At 41.2% G+C, this 24879-nt stretch overlaps 1 protein-coding gene across 5 annotated transcripts in view; it reads left to right on the top strand.

The window, feature by feature from the left end:
- ZNF219 (zinc finger protein 219) overlaps nucleotides 1-24879 on the top strand; it is a 47171-nt gene that overhangs the window by 8875 nt on the left and 13417 nt on the right. The window contains exons 1-4 of one of the 5 annotated variants that reach the window (XM_072149184.1): nucleotides 8283-8418; nucleotides 9986-10085; nucleotides 10969-11017; nucleotides 22795-24602. In XM_072149184.1, coding sequence (XP_072005285.1) covers nucleotides 22841-24602 — 1762 coding nt within the window. In that variant the 5' untranslated portion in view covers nucleotides 8283-8418; nucleotides 9986-10085; nucleotides 10969-11017; nucleotides 22795-22840. Of the gene's footprint in view, nucleotides 1-8282; nucleotides 8419-9985; nucleotides 10127-10968; nucleotides 11018-11649; nucleotides 12175-22794; nucleotides 24603-24879 lie in introns of those variants that run through there. The other 4 variants (XM_072149175.1, XM_072149195.1, XM_072149215.1 and 1 more) reach the window with 4 other exon arrangements.

The raw sequence follows: 24879 nt of genomic DNA, 5'->3' as shown, positions 1-24879 counted from the left end.
GTGAATTGAGACCCCCAGGCTAATTAGCATAACATTTAAAGCCCTTTTTCTTAAAAACAAGAACATAAGCATCAGAGGGGGCACAAAACGGCATGTAACTGTTCTTCGTTTACAATCCTTCATACTGGTGGTAGATTTGCTTTAAAGGGCATCTACCAACAGCATGAAGGATTGTAAACCAAGCACAATGACATACTGGTGTGTGCCCCCGTCTGGCAGGATCTACTAATCTTTTAAGCTTCCCTTGTTTTCAAGAAAAAAAATGCTTTCAAAATTATGCAAATGAGTCTGACTCATTTGCATAATTTTAAAGGCTGTTTTTTTGTAAGAAGCAGGACATAAGAAGCTGAAAGAAGAGCAGATATGACCAGAGGGGGCACATACCAGCATGCGAGTGTGCTTGGCCCTTCATCCTGGAGGTAGATGTCCTTTAAGGAAATTAGCACCAGGTCCCAGATTTACACTAATAACTTGCAGGTATCTGAAAGTGTTCTCTAATTTTCATCAGTGTTCTTTTACAATAATCTCATTTACATTTTTATCCTATTGTATAAAATATACACAATTTATGAAATAAACTTAAAATCCTGCTATTTTACTCATGTAAGGATATATTCACATATTCCCATAACACCTATGCCCTTGACATTTGGGAAATTGTGTGTTTTTCTATAATTCTGATTTCCAGTGTAGTCGCTAACCTGGTTTGACCACTACACAGAGAATGGAGCTACTTGCTTTTTGTACCAATCTCTGTTTAACAGCTGATCTGTGGGGTGCTAGGTGTTTAACCCCCAACGAGCTTGATATTGATGATGTATGCTTAAACCTTGAAAACCCCTTTGAACTGACACTTTCAATGAGATGTTAGGCATAATGTTGCTGACTGTTATTCTCTATACGGGTGAGAAAAAAGGATAGAAAGTAAAGACACACCTCTGCCCACCGTTTGTGAATGTTAATGTATGGATGTATTTGACACATGGCCACTGAGTTTTCCGGCCACATCTGGCAAATGGACATAGTTGTTTAAAGGTGTATTCTTATGTTAGACATTTAGGCCACCAGTGACCCATAGCACATGTCTTAAATGTCAGATCCATGTGACTCCCACCTATGGGATCTACTCCTATCAAGGGAGCGGGTCATCTGATCACCACTTGACATCTTCTTCATAGTATATAAAGTCAGAAAAAGATGCAAGTCCATCAAGTCCAACCTTTAATTTAATAAATGCATTATCCCCATAAACCGTGATATTTTTTCTCTCCAGAAAGGCATCCAGGCATCTCTTGAACATGTACATAGAGTCCGCCATAACAGCCTCCTGCGGCAGAGAGTTCCATTGTCTCACTGCTCTTACAGTAAAGAACCTTTGTCTATGTTGATGGTAGAATCGCCTCTCCTCTAGATGCTGAGGATAAAAAGATCTTTGGAGAGATCCTTGTACTGTCCGTTCAGGTATTTGTACATTGTAATGAGGTCTCCCATCAGTCGTCTTTTTTCTAAACTGAATAATCCCAAATTTTGTAATCTGTCATTGTATTCTAGTCCCCCCCATTCCCCTAATAATCTTGGCTCCTCTCCTCTGCACCTGTTCCAGCTCTACTATGTCCTTTTTATACACTGGTGCCCAAAACTGTGCACAATACTATGTCAAAACTATGTCTTTGTCATGAGAATCTATTCCTCTCTTGATACATACCATAATTTTATTTGCTTTAGCAGCAGCCGCCTGGCTCTGGTCACTCAAATTAAGTTTACCATCTACCAATACCCCCAAGTCCTTTTCAGTTCCAGTTTTACCAAGTAATTGACTGTTTAGAACATAATTATACTTTTTGTTTCCACAGCCCAAGTGCATAACTTTATATTTATCTACATTAAACCTCATCAACCATTTCTCTGCCCACTCCTCAAGCTTCCACAAATCCCTCTGTAATGCTAATCTATCGACCTCAGTATTTATTACATTACACAGCTTAGTATCATCTGCAAATATTGAAACTTGACTGTGTAAACCCACTACAAGGTCATTAATAAAAATATTAAAAAGTGGCCCCAATACTGACCCCTGTGGCACTCCACTGGTAACGTCAACCCAATCTGAGAATGTGCCATTAATGACGACCCTCTGTTTTCTATCACTACGCCAATTACCCAAATACACAGATTTTCCCCCTTGTCCCAGCAGTCTCATTTTATATACCAACCTTTTATGTGTCAAATGCCTTTGAAAAGTCCAGATATACAACATCTACAGCATCCCCTAGGTCCAGTCTGGAACTTGCCTTCTCGTAGAAACCAATCAGATTAGTCTGACAGGACCGATCTCTCGTAAACCCATGCTGACGCTGGGTTATAAGGTTATGCACAGTGAGATACTCCGGGATAGCATCTCTAACAAACCCCTCAAATATTTTACCCACCACAGAAGTTAGACTCACAGGTCTGTAGTTTCCAGGATTGCTTTCTGATCCTTTTTTGTATATTGGTACCACATCTGCTATGCGCCAGTCCTGTGGAACATAACCAGTCCTCAGTGAATCTTCAAAATATTAAAAATAACGGTTTGTCTTTCACGGCACATAGTTCACGCAGAACCCGGGGGTGTATACCATCTGGCCCCGGTGATTTATCTATCTTAGTGGTTGTTAGGCCATACCTCTTTTTGCGTTAAACTGTTGACACACATTCTTCCTCATTGTGTCTTCCACCAGGGGATTTTCCTGGGTAAAGACAGTCAAGAAGGCGACATTCAGTAGATTGGCCCTTTCCTCATCTCCTTCCACCATGACCCCCGTTTTATTCCTAAGAGGGCCCACACTCTTAGTTTTAGTTTCATATCATTAATATACTTGAAAAATTATTTGGGATTATTTTTGCTCTCCCTGACAATATTTCTCTCAGTCTCTATTTTTGCGGCCCTTATCTGCTTTTTACAGGATTTATTTTTCTTTTTATAATCCTGTAATGCCTCATCACCACCTTTACGTTTTAGCACCTTAAACGCCTTATCTTTCTCGCTTATTGCTTTCCTTACAAGACTAGTTGGTCACATTAGCTTTTTCTTGTTCCTCTTATGCTTTTTCCCATATCATATGTGTTTTTCACAGGATTTTTTTAGAATATATGAGAAATAGTTCCATTTTGTGTGTGTGTGTGTGTGGGAGCTTTTGTCTTTGAGAACATTGTCCCAGTCTATGCCTTTTAAAGGAAACCTACCATTTCTAAGCTGTAAGTACCGAGCACCAGCTTTCGTTAGTGTTATTAACCGCTGTATCGCGGTTTTAACACTTTTTAAAGTTTATAGCAGAAACTGCTTCGGCGCTGTGCGCGACCGGCATTTCCGATGTAGGCGCGCGCACGATCATGCACACGCAGCGCCGAAGCAGCTTTTGCTATAAACTTTAAAAAGTGTTAAAACCGCGATACAGCGGTTAATAACACTAACGAAAGTAAGCACCGGCACCAGCTCACCCTGAGCTGGTGCTCGGTACTTACAGCTTATACCTACCATTTGAAATGGTAGGTTTCCTTTAAGGCAGAGGTGGCGAACCTATGGCACACGTGCCAGAGAGGGCACGCCGAGCCCTCTCTGTGGGCACGCGGACCATCTCCCCTGCTGTCTATATATAAATCATTAGAACTCCTGGCAGGCAGGAAAAGCTGCCGATCGCCGAGAGCTCCAGTGATCTTTCACTGAAGGCTGCGTCTGACCTGCTCTGTGCTCATTAGTGCTGCCTAGAGACACAGCAGCAGGTCAGTGCCCGCCCCTCCACTCCCTCCCCCTCCCCCTTCAGCCCGGGAACAGGAGGAGAGTGAGAGGGAACTGCCGGAGCTTACAGCATCAGCGTACAGTGAGTACAGAGGAGTGCAGCAGGAGGGCAGGAGCTGCACTGTGTCTATTACACAGGCAATAGGCAGGCAGCTTTGGGACAATGAACAACTGTAGGTGCTTATTGTTTAGTGTCCCAAACTGCCCTATATGACACATGTCTGTGGCCACATGTATACTGCCCCTTATCCAGTTCTCCTGTCACTGTGCCATGCTGCCAGTGACCCTGGGGTGCGCTACACTGCCCTCACTGACAGCATGGCACAGGTGCCCAGAGCTCCAGACCAAGGGCAGTATATATATGTATATGTGTGTGTGGCCACAGACATGTGTCATGTGGTGATTTGATGGTAAATTCACCTGCCTGATTGCATGTAGATTTGCTGTTCAGTGCACCCACCCTACAACATACACATTACCCTACACACCCCCTCCCGAATTCAAAAATCCTTCATATTGCCAGTGGATGGGGGTAGTGATCCTCAGTGGATGGGGGTAGTGATCCTCAGTGGATGGGGGTAGTGATCCTCAGTGGATGGGGGTAGTGATCCTCAGTGGATGGGGGTAGTGATCCTCAGTGGATGGGGGTAGTGATCCTCAGTGGGTGGGGGTAGTGATCCTCAGTGGGTGGGGGTAGTGATCCTCAGTGGGTGGGGGTAGTGATCCTCAGTGGGTGGGGGTAGTGATCCTCAGTGGGTGGGGGTAGTGATCCTCAGTGGGTGGGGGTAGTGATCCTCAGTGGGTGGGGGTAGTGATCCTCAGTGGGTGGGGGTAGTGTCCCTTCACTGGGTGGGGGTAGTGTCCCTTCACTGGGTGGGGGTAGTGTCCCTTCACTGGGTGGGGGTAGTGTCCCTTCACTGGGTGGGGGTAGTGTCCCTTCACTGGGTGGGGGTAGTGTTCTCCTGCTTTGTGATATAATTGGTGATGTTGGACTTTAGTGGTCTGTTTATTATCAGTATGGTGGTATTTATCTTGTTGTACTGGTAATGGTCATCATGTAGCAGTATTATATGTCCCATATAGAGTGGTATGGTGTGATTTTAGGCTTTTAAGTATATGTCACAAGTCAGTATGGGGTTAGAGGAAATCTACCATAAAAATCGAACATGATAATCAATTACTCATAGATTCAGGCAATGTGGTAATCTTAGGCCCCTTCCACACTAGCGAGTGTGATGCGATGAACTCGCATCACACTCGCAACGCAAGCTGCCGGGAACGCACGGCCCGAACCCTGCACCGCGGGAGTGAACTGACATGCTGAGTTCACTCCCGCGGTGCAGCGTTCGGGCCGTGCGTTCCCGGCAGCTTGCGTTGCGAGTGTGATGCGAGTTCATCGCATCACACTCGCTAGTGTGGAAGGGGCCTTAGATTTCTTATATGTGGCCTTTTTGCTTCTAACATTATTCTTATGAACCTGAAGGGCTCCTGGGGGTTTTACCAGAGTCCCTCCATGATGCAGATTCTCATGCTGTTACAGTATGCAAGGAGCACTTTCCCCACTTTTCACTGCATATAATGGTGCTCCGGCTTCCTGATATAATTGGGTGCCACAGGTTTCCAATACTCCTGCTCTGGCTTGTTGTTGCCTCTGTATGAGGGCTCAGCAACGCTATCTACGGTGTTTTACTTGGAAGCCTGCTGACACGAAGTCTGATTAGTAAACTGTGTGGAATTGTCTGACTGGATCAATATATTTTCTGCTGTATACTGGAAACTCGGTATGTGCAATATATACACCTTTGTCTGCCATTACCAGTAAAACTCTGGGGTTCCTGACTTAGAAACGTATGATAAGGGAATGACTAGAGTCATTGTTTTGCAGTCATTGGATCACTGAATGGTATGTTTCTGAGCATTACGTTGTCACTACATATTGTAATACATTCTAGGTAGACAAGAGCTCCACTGTGTTCCTGTAATTTTCTGTAATTGCCAACATGATCCCTTCATTTCTGTGGCAAGATGTAGAAATTTCAGTAGAAACCTCACAAGGAATAAGCAAGCGTTTTATATTTGTGAATTGTCCGCATTGGGTGTGATAAAGAGGTTGTCCAGTTTCGGCAAAAATACATTTGTTTCCGTTTTGAAAAGTTGTACAATCTAACTTTCTGTATCAATTCATCAGTTTCTAGATTTCTGCTTGCAGTTATTCAATGCCTACTTCATGTGGATAAAAGGCAGATCATGGTAATGTAATGGATACTTCAAGGGCCTGTTACAGGTACATCACAGTAATCAGAGCTCTGTCTTGTGTCTTCCAATGGATTAATGTCTACCTATTGTATCACAGGCCTCATAACTCAGATTGAAATCCTTAGTAGTCAGGATTTGACAAAGAAAAAATATTGCCAACAAAGTTACCAAGTTCTTTGGAAAAAATATACACCTCCCGATAAATTGATGACATCCACAGGATATTTTATTAGTATGTTATTGATGGGGGTCTGATATATTTACTCCACAGTGATTGGCTGTTCTGACTACTTCAAGCTGAGGGCTCCATTATTGTATAATGATGTTCCAAGGCAATTTCAGTGCAGTTCCAATCCCATACCTTATATGTGACTAAAGTACCATGAGGTCCTGTTTACTCCATAAAAAAATTGTACTTCCTAGTAGCACCATTTAAAGGGGTTGTCCACTTTCAACCTATTATTGATAGCTTTTGTGTAAAGAAAAGCTACAAAATTTTCCAATATACTTTCAGTAGCAATTCCTGACTGTTGATTAGAACAACAAGAAGGATCAATTGTTTACTTCCTGTGCCTTGAGAAAATCATAGAGAAAATAACGTTCCATGCAATGTAGTGGTAAGCTGGAAAAAAATACAAATGTGGTGAAATTGACGGGAAAAAAAAGCATTTGCAGCATATTCTCATGGGCTCTGTTTTTAGGGCGTTCGCTGTGTGGTTCCAATGGCACCTCCACTTTATTCTATGGGTTATTACAATCCCTGAGATATACTGTATTTTTCGGACTACAAGGCGCACTAAAAATCCTTTGATTGTCTCAGAAATCAAAGGTGCTCCTTATAGTCCGGTGCACCTTATATATGAACCATACTTACAGACAACAGCTGCCTTGAACTGTGCACAGGTCTGCCACCTGCTGCGCCTTATATATGAACCTAGATGTTTTGGCAGGCATTTATTGATGGTGTGCCTTATACTCCGGTGCGCCTTATAGTCCGAAAAATACAGTATGTAGGCTTTATTATGTCTAATACATTTATATGTATTTAAAGGGGTTTCCACATTCAGCAAATACAGTAATTATTAATGTTTGTATTATGAAAAGTTATACAATATTCGAATATATTTTCCATATCATTTTCTCAGTTTTCTACATCTCTGCTTCATTATTTACTTCCTGTGAATAGAAATCTGACCATGGCCACACAGGTGCCTGCCCCGTAAGTATCACAGAGAGTACTCAGAGCTGTGTGTTACAACAAGTTATAACATCACATGACCAGGGACCAGCGTTTATCCCCAGAAAGTTAACAATGCTTGAAACAAAGTGACTAACCACCTGCAAAGTTCAGGTTTGTACTAAACTTTGCGGGTTCGTTAGAAGTTCAGGACTGGGTTTGGCTCATTGCCTGTGAACGGTGCTGGCGTGTTGGCACTAGAATGCCAGTGGTGCAGGGCGCCGCCACTTTGGGGCTGACTGTTTACACCCAAACTGTGGCAAAATTTAGCTCATTTTCCAGACCTCTTCACCTATTCCAGATCATTGTACTTTTGGTCTTCTTTGTGTACTTAATTAATAGTGCTCTATAAATCAGTAATAATAATAAAAGGCCACACCCCCTTTCTCAGTCATACTAGTCAGAAGAGTGTTTAAATCTCTTAATAAATGTGGCGCATAATAAATGTGGTGTAATAAAAGCCATCTCCCGACCCATCTTCTCTTTAAAACTCCTGGAACAACATGTCTATCTGGAATTATCCACGTCCAGCAAATATAATATAAGTTATACAATCTTCCAATATACTTTCTGTATCAATTCCTTACAGTTTTTTTTTTAGATCTCTGCTTGCTGTCATGCTATAGAAAGCTTCATTGTTTATTACCAGTGGATAGATATGTGTCTATAGTCTATGATGGACACACAGTTGCACAAGCCGTTATTATCATAGAGCGTAATCGGAGCTGTGTAATATAATGACTTGTGCACCTGCGTGTCCATCACATGACCAGGGACACATTTCTATCCACTGGAAGTAAACATAGAAGCTTTCTATAGCAGGACAGCAAGCAGAGATCTAGTAAACTGTGAGGGACTTTTTCATTACACAAAAGTTATGAATTGTATAATTTTTCATAGCACAAACAATATTTAACCAATTTCTCCAATGACATACTGTCTTTCAAGGTGAAACAACATTGCTCTGCTCTCCTCCTTCTAGATCTGTCCTCTGCCTTTGACACTTTTGAACATTCTCTCCTGCTGCAGACATTGGGGCAAATTTACTTACCTGGTCCTGTCCGGCGTGCTTCATGAAGATTGTGCACCCGAGATCCTGCATCCGCGCCGAGTTCCGCCGGAGTTCACTTTCTTCTTCCCGGTTCTTGTAAGTGCATGTCTTGCGACACAATTTTAAATGTTAAATCTTGCGCGTTGTTCAAATCCATTGGGTTTTCCGATGGCCACGGCCCCCGATCCCTGGGCAATTTGGCGCAATTTGGCGCAAAACGGAAATCGTCAGGAAACCCGACGAGAATGCGCTCTGCGGACCCTTAGTAAATGAGCCCCATTATGTTCCCTTGGCATCACTCAACGGGCCCTTCCCTAGATCTTCTTTATCTCTCCAACCAGAATTTCATTGTCTATCATTCTCATACCACCTCATCACCTGGCCCCCTTTTTTAGTGTCTCACAAGGCTCTGTCCTAGGATCCCTACTCTTCTCCATCTACACCTATGGTCTAGGACATCTGCATAGGAGTAGTATTGAAAGCCATGGGACTTAAAGGAAAACAACCATTTACATTAACAAAAAACAAACTACTGATACTCACCTGTGCTCCTCTTCATTCCGATCTGGGATTGCCCGGAAAAAATACTTATAATTAGCAGCCAGGAGCTGGTCTTTTTCCCAGGCGATCCCGGTGTGTCAACGAAGACCAGTGCCGGTATGGAGAAAAGAGGAGCACAGGTGAGTATCAGTGGTTTGTTTTTTTGTTAATGTAAATGGTTGGTTTCCTTTAAGTCCCATGGCTTTCAATACTACTCCTGTGCAGATATTGCATAGATCAATGCCTCTATCAGAATTTCAGAGTGTCTATCAGCGATATAATTCTACTTCTCTTCCCATTTTGTAAAACTTAACATGAACTGAACTCATAGAGAGGCATGTAGGAGTACTATGCTATCTGTGCCAGTTAAGGACCATCCAACAAGTTTTTAGGTTTTCCTTGGTGGTTGAAGGCGTGAATGCCCCGGCCCACTGTATTTACTATAGTATCAGTCGAGACTATGTATAAAATCTCAGCCAGGTCAGACTTGGTCTAAACAGACCCGACCTGGCGGAGATGGCTTCCCGATCTGTTAAGAGGCCAAATACAAATAGTAAAATGAATGACGTCTGGAAGTAAAACACCAATTACCCTTCACAGTAGGGGGCTGTTGAGATAGGTAGGATCAGACACCTAATGTAATCTGATTATCTATTTCTCTATCTTTATTTAATATGTCCCTAATTAAAATGAATGCATAGATAAATAGATATGAGATAGATGATAAATTGTCAAATAGAAAAGACTTGATGTTGACCACATATGCTCACTATTGATTTATACATACTCTGCTCCCTACATACCACTTATACACAGGGTTTATAAATTGCCTCTGTGATACTCCTACTGCAAAGATCACTGACAAAATCAATGCGTATTGCACACAAAAAATCACAGCAGTACTAGCCATACACACATTTATATAAATAACTATACATATATATCTGTAACAAAAATGGATTTGATGTATACATACACAACAATTTAGGCAGTGTTTACATCAGTAATTCATTTCCAAGCAGGTGTGTTTTGTATACTTGACATGGATTTGTATATCTGTCTGTGTGTAAGGTAATAACAGCCCTTTCTTGCCTCTGTCTCACTCCTCTCTGTTGTCATTCAGACTGTGTCCTCATTATCTGCTGATCAATAAATTGAGTCTTCACTGAGATGTGAGGCACGAAATAAACAGAAACACCAAGAAATGAAGGCGGAGGATACAGGTAATACACAGAATGAATGGTGCAGAAAAGACATTGTGCAGGTGAGATATCGATGACCAAGAAAAAGAGGTTAAAATGGGTTTCTTTTATGCCAGAGCAATGAGGTTAATGCATAATAATAGACATACAGATCTGATGAGCAGACTGTCACAAGGTTCCAGAGACCATGCAAAAACTCACAGGATTTTTTTTACTTTGAATGAATTTTACACATTGGAAAATTGGTTTTGAATGAACATAAAATAATGTAATAATAGCCAAGTGTAAAGAGCTTCCATCATTGAAGAAGGGGACTTGTGTATAGACTTTTAGACCCAATTCAGAGGTGTTATTACAAAATAATCATAGCATCATATGTTCACATATCTTTGTGGGGGAAAAAGTAATGAAATGCATAGTATATTATCTATCCTGTGAAGTAAAAATAGTGCATGTTAGATTGTACACGGTTTTTTTTTTACTCTATGGTGATGAATGGCTGACTAATGTGTACATTATGTTCAGTGTGGAAAAAAATGTAAGCATCAATGATGTGAATAGTATGAAAAACTCATCAGCATGATATGAACCGGTGTACAGTCTAAAGCAGAATACAGACTGCTGTAATGGTGGCCTGGGAATCTAAATCACTCTGCTTTATGGTTACATTCAGCTATTATAAAATTGATAGTAATGATGTGCCATCCTTTTCATAGATTTTGCTACAGAAATGATTATACTCATTAAAGCCAAATTTTTCAATATTGTTAGTTATGCACCATGTTCACTTCTTTTGGGACATAAAGGACAGAAAAAAATTCTACCCTCTAATAATAGAGATTTGATATGATTTCAAATACAATATAAAATTGGTGACACTAACATGACTTTTTCTTAATTCCAGGAAGAATTGAAACTTCCCTCAGTATCTCATTTTGAAGCTGCTATAGAAGGTAGGAGACTGTTTTGTGTATTAGGTGACATAAGATATGACCTTGCAGACTCACATTCACTGAAACAGGGGGCACACAGGAGCATCCACACATGTTAGAAAGCATCATAGATCATTTGTATTCTTTAGACGTTCGCATTAAATTGTTCTCTGAGACATTGGATGATGCACACAGTACACACAAAAGAACATACAGGCTGGGTGACTCTCTCTGCCCATCAGAAATAACTCCCATCATTTTTGGACACAAAATGACTGAAGACAAAGAGACAGGGTTAAAAAAGAAAGTAACTGAGAGGGACATGTAAAGATGAGCGATGAAAGAGACAAGCAGATCTATAAAGGAAACATAGTGCATGTGAGGTGATCTATAGAGATGGGAAGGACTGGAGAAAGAAGTGCAAGAAAAACAGGTGAGGGATCAGATATATAGATGTTATATACAATATATATGTATTAAACACACAAGTGCTGTGAGAATTAGTGCCAGACGAAAGGGCAAAGAGAGTGCAGGCGTGAGACGCACTGTGGGAAGAGGAACCCCAAAACACATATTTAGGTGTAAAAGGGGAGGGACAGTGTTAGGATAAGGACAGGAGAACTGTAAGTGTAAGAAAGCCGAATCAAATGAAAAGTATTGGTAGATGAAAAGAGAGAAGTGAGCAGGCTAAGGAAAATGGAAAGCAAAAGAAAGCTAAAGATGAAGTGAGACAGACAGAGAGAGAGAGATTATAAAATGAAAGAAAAAAAATCAGCCCAGAGAGAGAGAGACAGAGCAGTGTTGACAGACAGAAATTAATCAATAGGCAGACAGGAAGAGAGACAGGAGAGAGAGAGGCACTGAAAGAGAGACTGTTTATAAAAAGAGAGGGAAAAGGAGAGAAAGTGAGAGAGAGAGGCAGTCAGCGAGAGGAGAGAGATAGAGGAGGAGAAGGGGGAGGAAGGGGGGCATCCATTTTTGTGGCGGGGATTTGAGCTGCTTTTGTGTAACTCTCCCTGAGAGATCGCATGCTTGATGAAAGGCCCTTAGAAAATGCAAATTGCAGCACGCATGAAAAGCACAAAGAGGCATCTCGCTGTCCCTGCCATGGGTTTAATTCTTCACCAACCACGTAGCGCTGACGTCGGGAGCAGATAATCTCTTCTCTGCCCGGGAGTGTGAGTATAACACACAGACTTTCCTGCTCGGGGAACACTATTTTATCCATTTATTGTCCGGGATTTCTGACTCTGATCCTGCATAAGGGTTTGGGGAGTGCGGACGAAGTAAGGGATGGGAGGGTATATTTATTTAAAGTGTGGGTAATTTTGGCTGTGTTTTTTTTTTTTTTTTGTAACTGGTTTAAGAAGGGAGAGGAAAAAATGAATTATTGGTTAAAAAAACTTAGCAGGTGCAGAGGGTACTGGTGAGGAGGGGGGAGAGAAAGAGAGAAGGAGAGGGAGGGTATATAGGGAGACGGGAGAGAGAGAAAGAGAGGAAGGGAGGAAAAAAGGAGAGAGGGAAACGGGAAAGAGAGAGAGAGGGGGCGGAGAAAGGGAGTAGGAGAGAAGGAGAGAAACAGAAAGAGGAATGTGAGATAGAGGAAGACGGAGAATACAGAAGGATGCAAAAAGACACCGGACAGAATCTGAAAGAGAGATGGGAGACAAGTGTCAACATGCAGAATCTTACATAGACTGATACAAAGTGTACTAAAATCCAGGAAAGAAACATTAACGGAACAACGGGGCAACTTTTTTTCCCTTTAAGTGTGTGTTTTTCTCTCGCACTCCTTCTTTGCTGTGCATGGAAAGGGGGGGTAGGAAGAGGGGGAATGTGAGAATAAAGGAGGAAGGGTTAGGGGAATGAGAGGGTCTTTGTACTGTGAAGCAGTGGGGGGGTGAATAGAGTAAGGGAGGGGGAGCTACAGAATAAGGTGAAAGGGTTTTTGGTGAAAGAAAGAGAGAACAGGGGCAAAGAGGGAGGGGAGGAATGCTGCTTTAACCCTGTGTTTACTTGACTGAGAAGTAGACCATTTCATAAGTGCTTTAACCCCTCTTTCGGATAGATACGCTTGCATTCTCTTGTTTAATTCACTTTTGGCTGAGAATGGGTTAAGTGGGGTGCAGCAAAGGGTGGGTTCTCACCCCCGCCCCACATATACATGCCCGCCTGTCTGTCTGGGGCCTGGGCAGGGAGGGGGTAGAATGAGGCCTTGTGATTTTCTGTCTCTCGCTCTCTCTGTCTCTATTACATGGCTGAGTGAGTCTGAGTAATGAATGTGTGATGAAATTACATGGGCGCACACATAGACACTGGAATATGCACACATACATCAAGATATGTACAGATATATGTATCTCAACATGCACAGGACTGAGAAAGCTTGTTATTCTGCAATACACATCTGACATAAGAACACAGGTACATACACTGGCAGGAATAGAAATAGTATACGTTTACTTTCTGTTACTTTCCATACGATAGAAAATTAAACAAAGTTAAATAACCCTTGTGACAACAGTCACTTAAACTCCTAGTACGAAAAGTTAATACTTAGAAGCACAGAATGTCATGTAAAGAACCCACGGGATTTCATTCAAGGAGAAGTGTCTAAGTGTAAATTGGTACCCAAGGAAATGCTCCAGTTGTTACATCGGATGTTACTGTTGCATTTTGAGCAGTAGACATGGATTTAGAATAATGCTGCATTGTAAAATGTTTCATGCTGTGTTTCAAGAATAATATTATTCACTGTGGTGAGGAGACATGATCCTCCTACTTCATCTGTGCCCCAGAATGTCTAATGGCGACTGCATGCACAGTTACAAAGGCACAGGGATATGCAGAATACAAACCCGTATAGACATGAGCACGGAACATTAGAAACCTAAGTTTGCTTTAACAGATGTGAGGATACGCACGAATGATTCACAGTGCACACACATATAGACCGATAGTGTGATCCTTGTGAGTTCATTCTTGGGGAAGGGGAGAAGAGCCCTGCATGTAGCAAATACCAGGCTATGACATAATGTCATACAGAAGGTGTAAGGACCTCCTGGGGTGAAAATGCTCTTTGCCACACATAATTTTTCTAATGTCTCTGGGAGCTTTGAAAATCGTTGAAGAGCCAGTCACCCATCTGCTGCATCTAGAGAATGGCAGGTGAAACTGTGCTAACCACATGGTGCATCCCCCATAGGGAACACATGGTGCCCACAGAGGTGCTATCACTTGCACTGGTGCCTATAGTTAGGAGTTATAGAAATATAAAACAATGGCATATAACACACCTGATTACTTATCAAATGTTTTATTGTAATAGTACATTTTGTTTCCTGTACATAGAGTTGTAGCCACTCCTCCGGTAACCTCATATTCACTTAGTATAACGAATGTATTTGGTAATTATCAGCAGACTGTAAACACAGCAACATGTTTAATCCTCTAGAGAACATTTAATTGCTCAGACCACACACAAGCATCGCATCACTATCGTATAGTAACCTCACCAACATATAGCGCTGCTGCTGGAAGTAGTGTTAATATGGGATCCGTTCAATCACTCACCTTAGCTTCATTCTGTATTTAAGCATTGTAGAATGTACACGTGTATAAAATATGTTATACATTATTATATTGTACATGTATAGTTTTGTCCACACATTTATTTTAATATTTTCATTGCCAATATATATATATACAGGCAGTCCCTGGGTTACATACAAGATAGGGACTGTAGGTTTGTTCTTAAGTTGAATTTGTATGTAAGTCAGAACTGTATATTTTATCATTGTAATCCCAGCCAGAACTTTTTTGGTCTCTGTGACAATTGGATTTTAAAAATGTTGCGTTGTCATAAGAATCAGGATTAACAATAAAGCTTCATTACAGACACCTGTGATAACTGTTACAGCTGATCATTGTAGCCTAGGACTAAATTACAATAAATTACCAATATCCAGAGGTCCGTTTGTAACTAGGGGCCGTATGTAAGTCGAGTGTTCTTAAGTAGGGGACCGCCTGATGTATATATATACACACCTAATGACTGATACTGATATGACTGTTGTAATAAATACTTGTATTCAAAATATTTATGTTACGTACAAGATATGTTCAGTAGGTTTGTTCTTAAGTTGAATTTGTATGCAAGTCGGAACTGTATATTATATAATTGTAACTCCAGACAGAATTTTTTTGGTCTCTGTGACAATTGGATTTTAAAAATGTGGAATTGTCATAAGAACCAGGATTAACAATAAAGCTTAATTGCAGACACCTTTCATAATTGTTATAGATGTTAAACATGGCCTAAGGCTAAAGTACTGTAAATTACCAACATCCAGAGGGGTGATTGTAAGTAGGGGGTCGTATGTAAGTTGGGTTTTCTTAAGTAGGGGACCCGTCTGTATATAATTGCTCTGTTATTCCTACTGCTAATTGTCAACTGAGTGTTACCGGTTTTGGGTTTAGTCCCTAAACCATCTGATACTGTCCAATAAGAGTTAGTTGTGTAGGGACACACTTCTTTCACTAGAGGAATGGTGACAGCCACTGTTATTAAATCATTTATATTATTACAGGAGGAATAACAGAGGGGCGGTACACAGCAGAGTTAGACGTGTATTATTTGATGGAGAGTACGAGGATCAATAAATAACTGGATAGGTGGTCTTCTATAAGCAATGGCATGGGATAAGGAGTGTTAGTTTGTGTTAGTCCCACCTCAGGAGAAAAGGAGAGAGCCTGGATGAGTACAACCTACTATCCTATTATCTTCCAGACAGGATGGACCTTTGGGAATATAAGTGCGGGTCCCACAGGCAGTACTTGCCGCTAGCAGACACTTTTTGCATATCTTATGGCTGTAAAGGTGGCAAATCTCCTTTATTTCTCCCCATCCCCACCAGTAAAATAAAATACCTAAATGGGTTCTATAGAGGGGTCTGGTAAAATTACAATTTCTTACCTTTCCTCTCTGATACCACCACTCCTATTCACTGTTGCACTGATCTATTGGGTGCAACCTATTGTCTTTGGTTTCACACTATCAGGATTGGGGGTAAAGGAGCTGTGGGGTGTCGGTTACAGGTCCCCTTTATGTTAACCACTAGAATTAGGTGGGCAGATAGCAGCATGGCTGCAAATTAATAAACATAAAAATGTGCAAATATATGACATATATAGTAGAGCACATATACAAAATAACTACTGTATACACATTATAGATGTGTACTGCAACATTAAATAGGTTGGCAGCTAATGAACACAAAATGAGCAATGTGAAATGTGAGAATTCACTACAAGGCGTCCAGTAATAATTTATAGGGTCACTGTATTATTGGCCCTGAGGCCTGTAGTATAGGTCCTTAGATCTGCACAATAAATCACAGACACAGTGCTTTATTATTTCTACTGCTAACATAGAGTAAGGGAAAGAAGCTAATGAGCAGCCAGTGGGGCTCATGTTCAAACTTACAATGAAATGTAATTTTTGTTACAAAAATCAAACTTGAATAGACATAGGACATACTTCAAGAAATGTTGTAGTCCTGTTTAGACAGTGGACAGTTTAGGTTGGTATTGTTACCAAGTTTATCAGCAAGGTATGGTTCTGTTCTTACATAGTTTACTATGATGAAGTAGACTTGTAGGAATCCAGAGGCAGTCACTGGTACCTATAAACAGATGCTTGCACAGCTCCATTAACTCTAATCACATGTGTGTTATTTTTTTTTCCAGAAATTTCGGTGACAGAAAGTCACTGTTATGTTAATGGGATTGTATTGGTGAAACATTCGTAGAAATTTGACAACTACAGAAATTTTTGCAACGATTCTGCTCAACTCTTAAACATTGAGAGTCGGTGGTATTTGTATAAAGTAAATGTTTTTTTTTTTTTTTTTGGCAATAACCCCAAGGATTTCTGTAGTCCACATAGTATAGCAATAGAAATGGGACAGCCATAGAAATTTCTGCAACAATTCTGCCATATGTGGATTTACTCCTAAGCATTGTAAAGTTTCCATATCATTCCAAGTTTTCTCATATTTAGGCCCATATACTATAGTACAATATTGCAGATTAAGGCCTTAAGCACCCATATGTGTGCTGTTTCCAGGTCGCAAACAATGGGCCCGTGGTACCCTGTTTGTGGCCCGTCTGTTAGCAGACCTCACAAGCTGATGACAATAGAAAAAGACTGTCTGAGCTGCTAACATGGGAAGAAATAAGGTCTGCTGTTTAATTTTCAGCTTGGACAGTCGACTCATGCACAGGTTATGGAATCCATGGTGGCGGGCATAAGCCCATAAAATGTAAATGGGGTAGGGTAGTGTGCTAGCTACGGAAACAATGGCTAGGCCCTCTTCTACATGCTCATGTGGCCTTATGTAGAAGAGTTGCTGCTAAGTACATAATGGCCACATTATGACTTTGCACTGAAAAGAATGTGCAAACTGCTTGCACATGTATTTAGAAAGTCTCAGCGCCAGTTTTGTTTCGCGGCTTCACAGTGTCCGACAAAAAACAATTGTGCACCTAAAGGGTAGAGTTAGTGCTTAGTTGGAGTTTGTGCCACATTTATTACTGACGTGCGCCACTATTCTGCAGCATGAACAAAGTGCACAAAAAAAACCAATGGTGTGCACTTCCAGAGCAGTGCAGGGACGCCAGATTAATGAAAGCAGTGTGCCAGTTTTGGTTAATCTGGCGCACACTCCACAGGCAAACTCCACATAGTTGATAACTGTGGGACAATGGGGCACATTTACTTACCCCTCTTGACGCGATCCTCGAGGTGCGTTGTCCGACGAGGATTCGGAGCTGCCGTGATTCACAAAGATTGTGCGTCCAATTTCATGGCGCTTCCTGCATGTGGCGCATTGTCCGAATCTGTCATTCGACGGCATGCCCCCCCCCTCTGGTTTGTGTCGCGTGAAAGCCGGCGCTGATGCGCCAAAAACCGATCGCATGCACCCAAAAAAAAATGTTTTAAATGCGCCGCACATCGGAAATCGTCGGATATTCGGATGATAGTGTGGTCCGCGGACCCTTAGTAAATGAACCCCAATGTCTTTGGTGCCACATCTGAAAAATTTAATTTGGCAGCCACGTATTTACAAAAATACAGGATTATTCTTGGATCATGCCTGTATTGATTACTTTATTAAAACTTGTGTAACCTGCCAGCAATAATAGGGCTATTTCAACCAAAAACAATAAATTCCTTGAACTGGGGACCACTGTCCTTCCCTAGATTCTCCTACATCCCCCTCTACGTTTTAACCAAATATTTTCCTTCTCTACTCACTAACTCTTTGCTTTTGATATAAGTTCTGCATCCAGGGAAAGAGAACATAAGCAACTTGTTTAAGGGATATAAATACATTTTGAGTGTTCAGAAACAGAAGCAAAAATACAGCAAAGGCTCTAAGAAGGAAATATATGGAGGCATAAACAATGCAGTCATGTTTTCTAGTACATTTGTCAGAGACAAAGAGCAACACCTTGTGAATTCAGCATTCACATCTCTGTGTCCATATACCTTAGACAGCTATTGTAGCTTATCTCCCAGTTAATATCTGCAGTTGGGGGAGAGTCAGGGCCGCCATTCACATTAGATGGTAGAAGGGCACCATTGAAATTTGTGGTTTTAGCCGAGAGTTACCTAATGCGTATAGGCTCCTTTTCTCTGAACCCCAGACCATAAATATTGTATGGGATTGAGAGGAGAATAAGAACAGTGGTGTTAGGACATCTTTACACCAAACTCCAGAACTGAAACTAATGTACCAGATCGTTCCTGGCATCATTTTCTCTTTGTCTTTTTTGCATCAAGTCTGGAGGAAACTGACAAAGACTCCACATGTGTGTGAACAAGGTCTTAGCTATTTTGCCCATTCTTTAGTTCCTATACAGCATGTGTATAGTAAAAGTATCCATATACTATATTAAGGGTGGACATTTACCAGTGATTAATATTGCTGGAACAAATTGAAAAAAGGCTTATGTAAAGGAAATATATTAATGATCAATGTAGTTAAATAAACTTCATTTACTATTTACTAACTTCTGCGGAGAGGCAATGTAAAAAATAGCTCATTCTCAAGTGGACTATGTACTACCCTGTATTATTGGGTCTTAGCCATATTCTGAATTCTTGGAAGTGGGATATGGTGTGCACAAGGGATGGTGCAGCTGCCTTCTGTTCTCTTCTTTTCTTTGTCAGTTTTGGTCACAAGCAGTCGAAGGCAGGATAATCAATAGGGATGATCACGTAAGGTCACAAGTGGCCCACTTGATATCCCCAATGGTCTTCCCAGCTTCATAACTGACCGGACAGCAGGGATTTCTCCTTAGTCATTGGCCAGTTCACCAGGGTGTATGTTACTTACTATGGTTGATCTGGTGTGCAGGGGAGACGTGAGGAGGTTTTTTTCATTTTTATCTTGTCTTTTTCATTATTTTATATTTTAAAGTAGGGAATGATGTGAGCTGTGTTGGTCCTATGTTACTGTAGCTACATATCATATAAGTCTATTGGTAGTAGTAGATTGGTACTGTAACTAAAATATAATTAATAAAACTAATCCAACACCTCCACATTCTTATCATGAGGACAGACAGGTATTGTATTAATCAGACCTTATATATCCTCAGCATGTTATACTGAGCAGATATTCTGCTGGTCCAGTTGTCCTAATCTGCCTCAAACCAACAAGCACTCTGTTTTCTGACTGTGGATTATAGTTCTGACCCTCCAGCCTGTGGATTAAAATTATATCAACCTGCTGACCTGTTATAAGTTATGTGTCTATGGATAAATAGACCTGTAATATTTTGTATTCTTAAGGCCCATGTTATATTGTTATTGCTACCATTTGTTAATGTTTAGGTAAAATAACTCCTTGGTACAGTATTTCAATCCAATAAAAACCCTGAACTATTGGAAAGATCTATAGTGGTTGTAGTAGATCAGCAATTTTTTAAAGCATGTTACAGCGATCCAAAAAAGACCTAATAGGGCCCAATAAATAAATTCCAAATTCTGCATTGTAAAATGATCATTTTTAAAAGCAATTACTGTATGCATTAGAACACATAAAAAGTAACATAGTAGATGGCAGTCTTATATGGTGGCCAGTGGCTAATAGATGAAAATGTATGAAGTTGCATACGTTTGTGGGTTATGCTTAATTGTATAAATGAAGCACAATGTAAATCTTTTGTTACTGTACATAGTGACGATGGGTATAACTTATCAGGTGAGTCATGTAACAAGCAATGAAGTTTAATTCACAGTTTATTGACACATATTTATTTGCCTAATCACACCCCAAAGGTCAGTGCTATGTCATACAAGGGACATGCTTCCACATGGCAGACACACCCAATAAGACTTCAATCAGCAGAATAGTTTTTGTGTAGTGCAAGGTATAATCAGGGCGAAAATCGGAAATGTGCAAACCCCCCCCCCCCCCGTTGATGCTACCTCACACACTAGTAGTCAGTCAATGCAATAGACACTTGAGACATCTAGTACCTTACAAGGGCTTTGTGATGTCTCCTGGGCGTGGATTATCTCTGCTGAATTCACAGAAAAATGTCTTAAAGGCGCGATCTGCCACCCTCAAAAAGGGTTCCCAATCTGCTGCCTGAGACACGGAATTCATCGAGCCTCATGGTAGATGCGACCGTGGGTATAATGAAACAAAAAACTCTACCTTGTGTAAAAGTATTATATTATTCTATATATCTTATTCCTTTGATATCTTTAGATATCTATATAGGAAAGTGTTCTTTAAATTTATGACCAATGCACACAATCGTGTAATGGCGCTGTGAGCTGAGCCATCTGCCTGCATTGTTAAAAATAGGGCTGGTCCTATTCCTGGATTTACATTGGCATGGCAGAATTTTAGAAAGGGATAGATTCTTTTCTAATTAAATGACATTGACATATTTAATGAATGGAAGTGACTTTTTGAATGTAATCAAGCATGGGTTCTTCTATGGGCTTCTATGCTACAAGTTTTGTATTTTTTATTTCTATACGTAAGATGTTGAAGCAGGCATTATTGTGACTGCCCCGGTTGGAGTGATGGAAGAATGTTTCCCTTAAAGGTGTTGTTCATGAACAGTGGGTTTTTAAATATAGGTTTTAGGGGGTTATAAAAAATAACACACACACTATGCTTGCCCCATTGGCTCAGAAATGATGTGGTGTATACAGCCATTCACCCTCTACAGCAGAAGTTACAGCAGGCTGTAATGGGTGCGCAGATGAGCCTCTGTAAACAGAGGTCAGCAGTGACAGGTGGCGCCACACTGAAGCGGGTGTCTGTGCCACCTATCAGAGTTTCCTGATTTTTTTGGGGTGGAATAGTGGTTATGTGATGAAGTATTATCTGGATAGCGAGTCATGTTCACAGAAATAGTGTGTCTTCAAACATTAGAATTTTCTTAATTATGGCCTCAAGAAGTGTAACTTAATAAATTAAGCCCTATACTATACATTTGAGAACCTTCCTTCCTCTCATCTAACCACCTAGATACCTTGGTCTCCCAAAGGTTCACCATCGCTAAACCAAGTGCCCAAACTACAACTAAAGCCCACTTATTTATCATAAAGTGCCAACATGGCAATTTAAGGAGAGATGTATTCCTCCATTCTGTCGTAGCTTTCAATCATATTGGCATCCTGTAGAAACAAACACAGTGGAAATAATGAGACATTTGTATACTTATTGTAGCATCCCTCGAGGGTGTCCTGATTAGGAAGAATCATGGGGCCCAGTGAAGTAGGTCCAATGATCGCCCAGCCCAGTGCACACCTCCTCCTTCAGTCCTAAGCAGCCAAGGATATGTCGCTTTAAAATGGCACTGGTTGCAGCATGTCCTTGACTCCTCAGGATAAGAGCTTGAGTTTTGTTTGGCAAATTCTGTGCTTGGTAGACTGCCTGAGCCCCCACAGAGAGGGTTCTGAGTGCCATAGGTTCGCAACCCCTGGCTTAGTTGATATTGGCCTTATAATCTATGCCATAATGGTAAGAATAGGGGATTCAGATCACCTGGGCAGCATTTATCCTGGAGACTGAGGCACTCCATAGAGAATTATTCCACAAGAAGAGGCCACTCGTTAGGATTGTCTTGTTTTTATTTTTTAAATGAGCAGAATGATCAGATAAAATTTATTTATTGATATTCTGCTGCAGGAACACTTTCTGCTTCGACAAGCAGCTCAAGCCCATTTCTCTGTTCTTTTGCTCTGAGTTCTAACCTGACCCAACTCTTGTCTTCAGCTTCACCCTGAAGTCAAGTCCTACTTATCTTATTCCCAAAGCTATCCTGAATTTAAAAGGGAAGCAGCAACAACTTAAGAGTCGGGTATCTCTGATACTGTGATCCTACTACACTGATGGTTCAGCCACTGATAAGCCACATATTTCCCCAAATGATTAACAGTCTGAAAAGTATATAAAAACGTATAAATAAAACCCCCTTGATAATTGTGGTGAAGTTCACAAGTGGAATTTTATCCTGCCTAGATTTAAGATGCTCATTACATATGAAGCAAGTAAGTAATATAGACCTCTTTAAACAATATTTATTCTCCATTCTAAAATGCATAGTACATTGAGGTATAATAAAGACAATAGGGCACTTTGTAAACCTTTAAATAGTTGAGAACTGCATTACTTTGTATGTAAATGTAAATGTAAAAAAAAATGAAAACTGAAACACCCAACATTTTTTTAAAAATTCTAATTCTCATTTTTTTTATTTTTTAGGACAATAATCAACACCCCTGGAGAGACGCTTTAAGAAATCCTAGCAATGGACGCTGCTCCACCTCTTCTTACTCAAGCATTGCCACATTCTCAATCCCCTCCTCTTTCTCATATGAACACTTCTCCTCCTTCTCCATCTGTGTCTCAACAAATCAATATTTCTCCTGCTTTATCTCAATCTGCTTCCCCTCCAACACCATCATCTCCTATTAACATCTCACCACCTCCTGAGTCTCCTCTATCACCTGTTACTGCTATAATCCATAATGCAACTACTCCGATTCATTCATCCCAATCTTCCCCTTCCAAATCTTCACCTTTGGCATGTATCAGTCCTTCGGCAACTTCCATTTCCCTTGCTTTTCCACCAGTTTCCCCAGCACCTGTCTCTTTCTGTCCCCCATCTGAGAATCTTTCTCCTGAAAGGGTTACTTTGTGTCCTATTTCTGTAGCACTTAGTCCAGCCCCCATTGCCTTGTCTCCCACTCCACTATCAATTTCTTCTCCACCAATTTCTCCTTCCCCTTCAACGGCTTCCCCCTGCCCTCCTGAAGACTCTTCTGCTCCTTCCTCACCTCCAACCTCCCCATGTATTACAGTAATTCCAACCTCCCCACACGATCATGAAGCATCTCCAGTATTCTCATTACCACCAACCTCTCCCTCTCCTCCTCCATCTTCCATATCTCCATCTCAAGCTTCACCTTCTCCTCCTCCTGCTCCTTCATCCCTCCTTAGTCTTTCTTTTGCTGATGAAGAACTGGATCTTCAACGTCATTCCAATGGTTTTTCAGATGGCTCAAGTTCTAAGTCTCGTCAGTTTCCATGTACAATATGTGGAAAGCAATTTCGCTTTATCAGCATTTTAGCACTTCATGCAAGTACACACAAGGTGCGTGGGGCTCTCAGCCAAGGACGTGGAGGGCTTAAGAACTTTGAGACTAACTGCCAACGGCCTCTGTTACTGGAGCAGCAGCATGAGAAGGAACCCCATACTGATATACAAAACTTAGCACTAGATAACATTCAGGAACCAGTCCCTTTGTTGTCTATACCTGCTCCACTTCCAACACTACGCCACCCATGCCCTTTCTGCAAAGGTAAATTTCGGAAAGCAGCTGAACTAGAGCGTCACCTCAGAATACTTCATAGGCCTTATAAGTGTCACCTCTGTGACTTTGCAGCATCTCAGGAGGGTGAGCTGATGGGACATGTTGAAAGGAGACATTCGGCACCACAGCTACCCAAGATTGTTCCACCTTTACCTGCCCCCAATCCTACTCCGGCTCTGCCTCCTGCTGAGTTTAAATGTGAAATCTGTTCTCAGAGCTTCACTCAGTCCTGGTTCTTGAAGGGTCACATGCGTAAACATAAAGATTCATTTGATCATCGTTGTTCAGTTTGTGGACGATGCTTCAAGGAGTCATGGTTTCTGAAGAACCATATGAAGGTCCACCTTGGCAAGATAAAAGGAGTCGGAGGTCAGGAACCACCTGTGCATCAGTCTTCACAGTCCTCTCATGTCAATACCACAAATTCCCCATCATCATCCTCTTCCAGGCTACTTGGATATCAAAATTTCTACTCTGGCCTCTTATTACGCTTGCCTCCTCCTGGGGATGCTACCTGTTCCCAAATGCTTCAAGCCACAGCTAGAGCAGTACAGAGTGGGGATGTAGATCAAGAAGGAGCAGGGGCATCTGCTAGGGGACAAACCGTGAGTGGCGCAATTGGAGAAGCAACTTCATCCAAGGTTATGCTACCCCAGGGGTCCCCTGGAATTGTGCTGAAAACAGTGGGGTTTCCAGGTAAGAATTTTTGTTTCTAGTTTTCTCTTGGTTACATGTGTTTCATATAATGCAAAACCTAGTGGTTATTAAAAAATGCCCTGTTTTATGTATATATTTCATTTATATTCCAATTATTGCCGAAGACAGTAAATTAGGGGCTGTTCAGTAAAATATAACAAATAGACTGCTTTAAAGGTATCAGGTGACCCAGAAATAAACCATTTACGCTGGTCACAATTCTTTCGCATACTGCATGAGAAATGTGGCTCACTGTACGAAATGTGCCCCGGAACAC

Source organism: Engystomops pustulosus, chromosome 1, assembly GCF_040894005.1.
Source record: "Engystomops pustulosus chromosome 1, aEngPut4.maternal, whole genome shotgun sequence".
In the NCBI taxonomy this organism is placed as follows: domain Eukaryota; kingdom Metazoa; phylum Chordata; class Amphibia; order Anura; family Leptodactylidae; genus Engystomops; species Engystomops pustulosus.
This window is presented reverse-complemented; position numbering and strand designations above follow the sequence as displayed.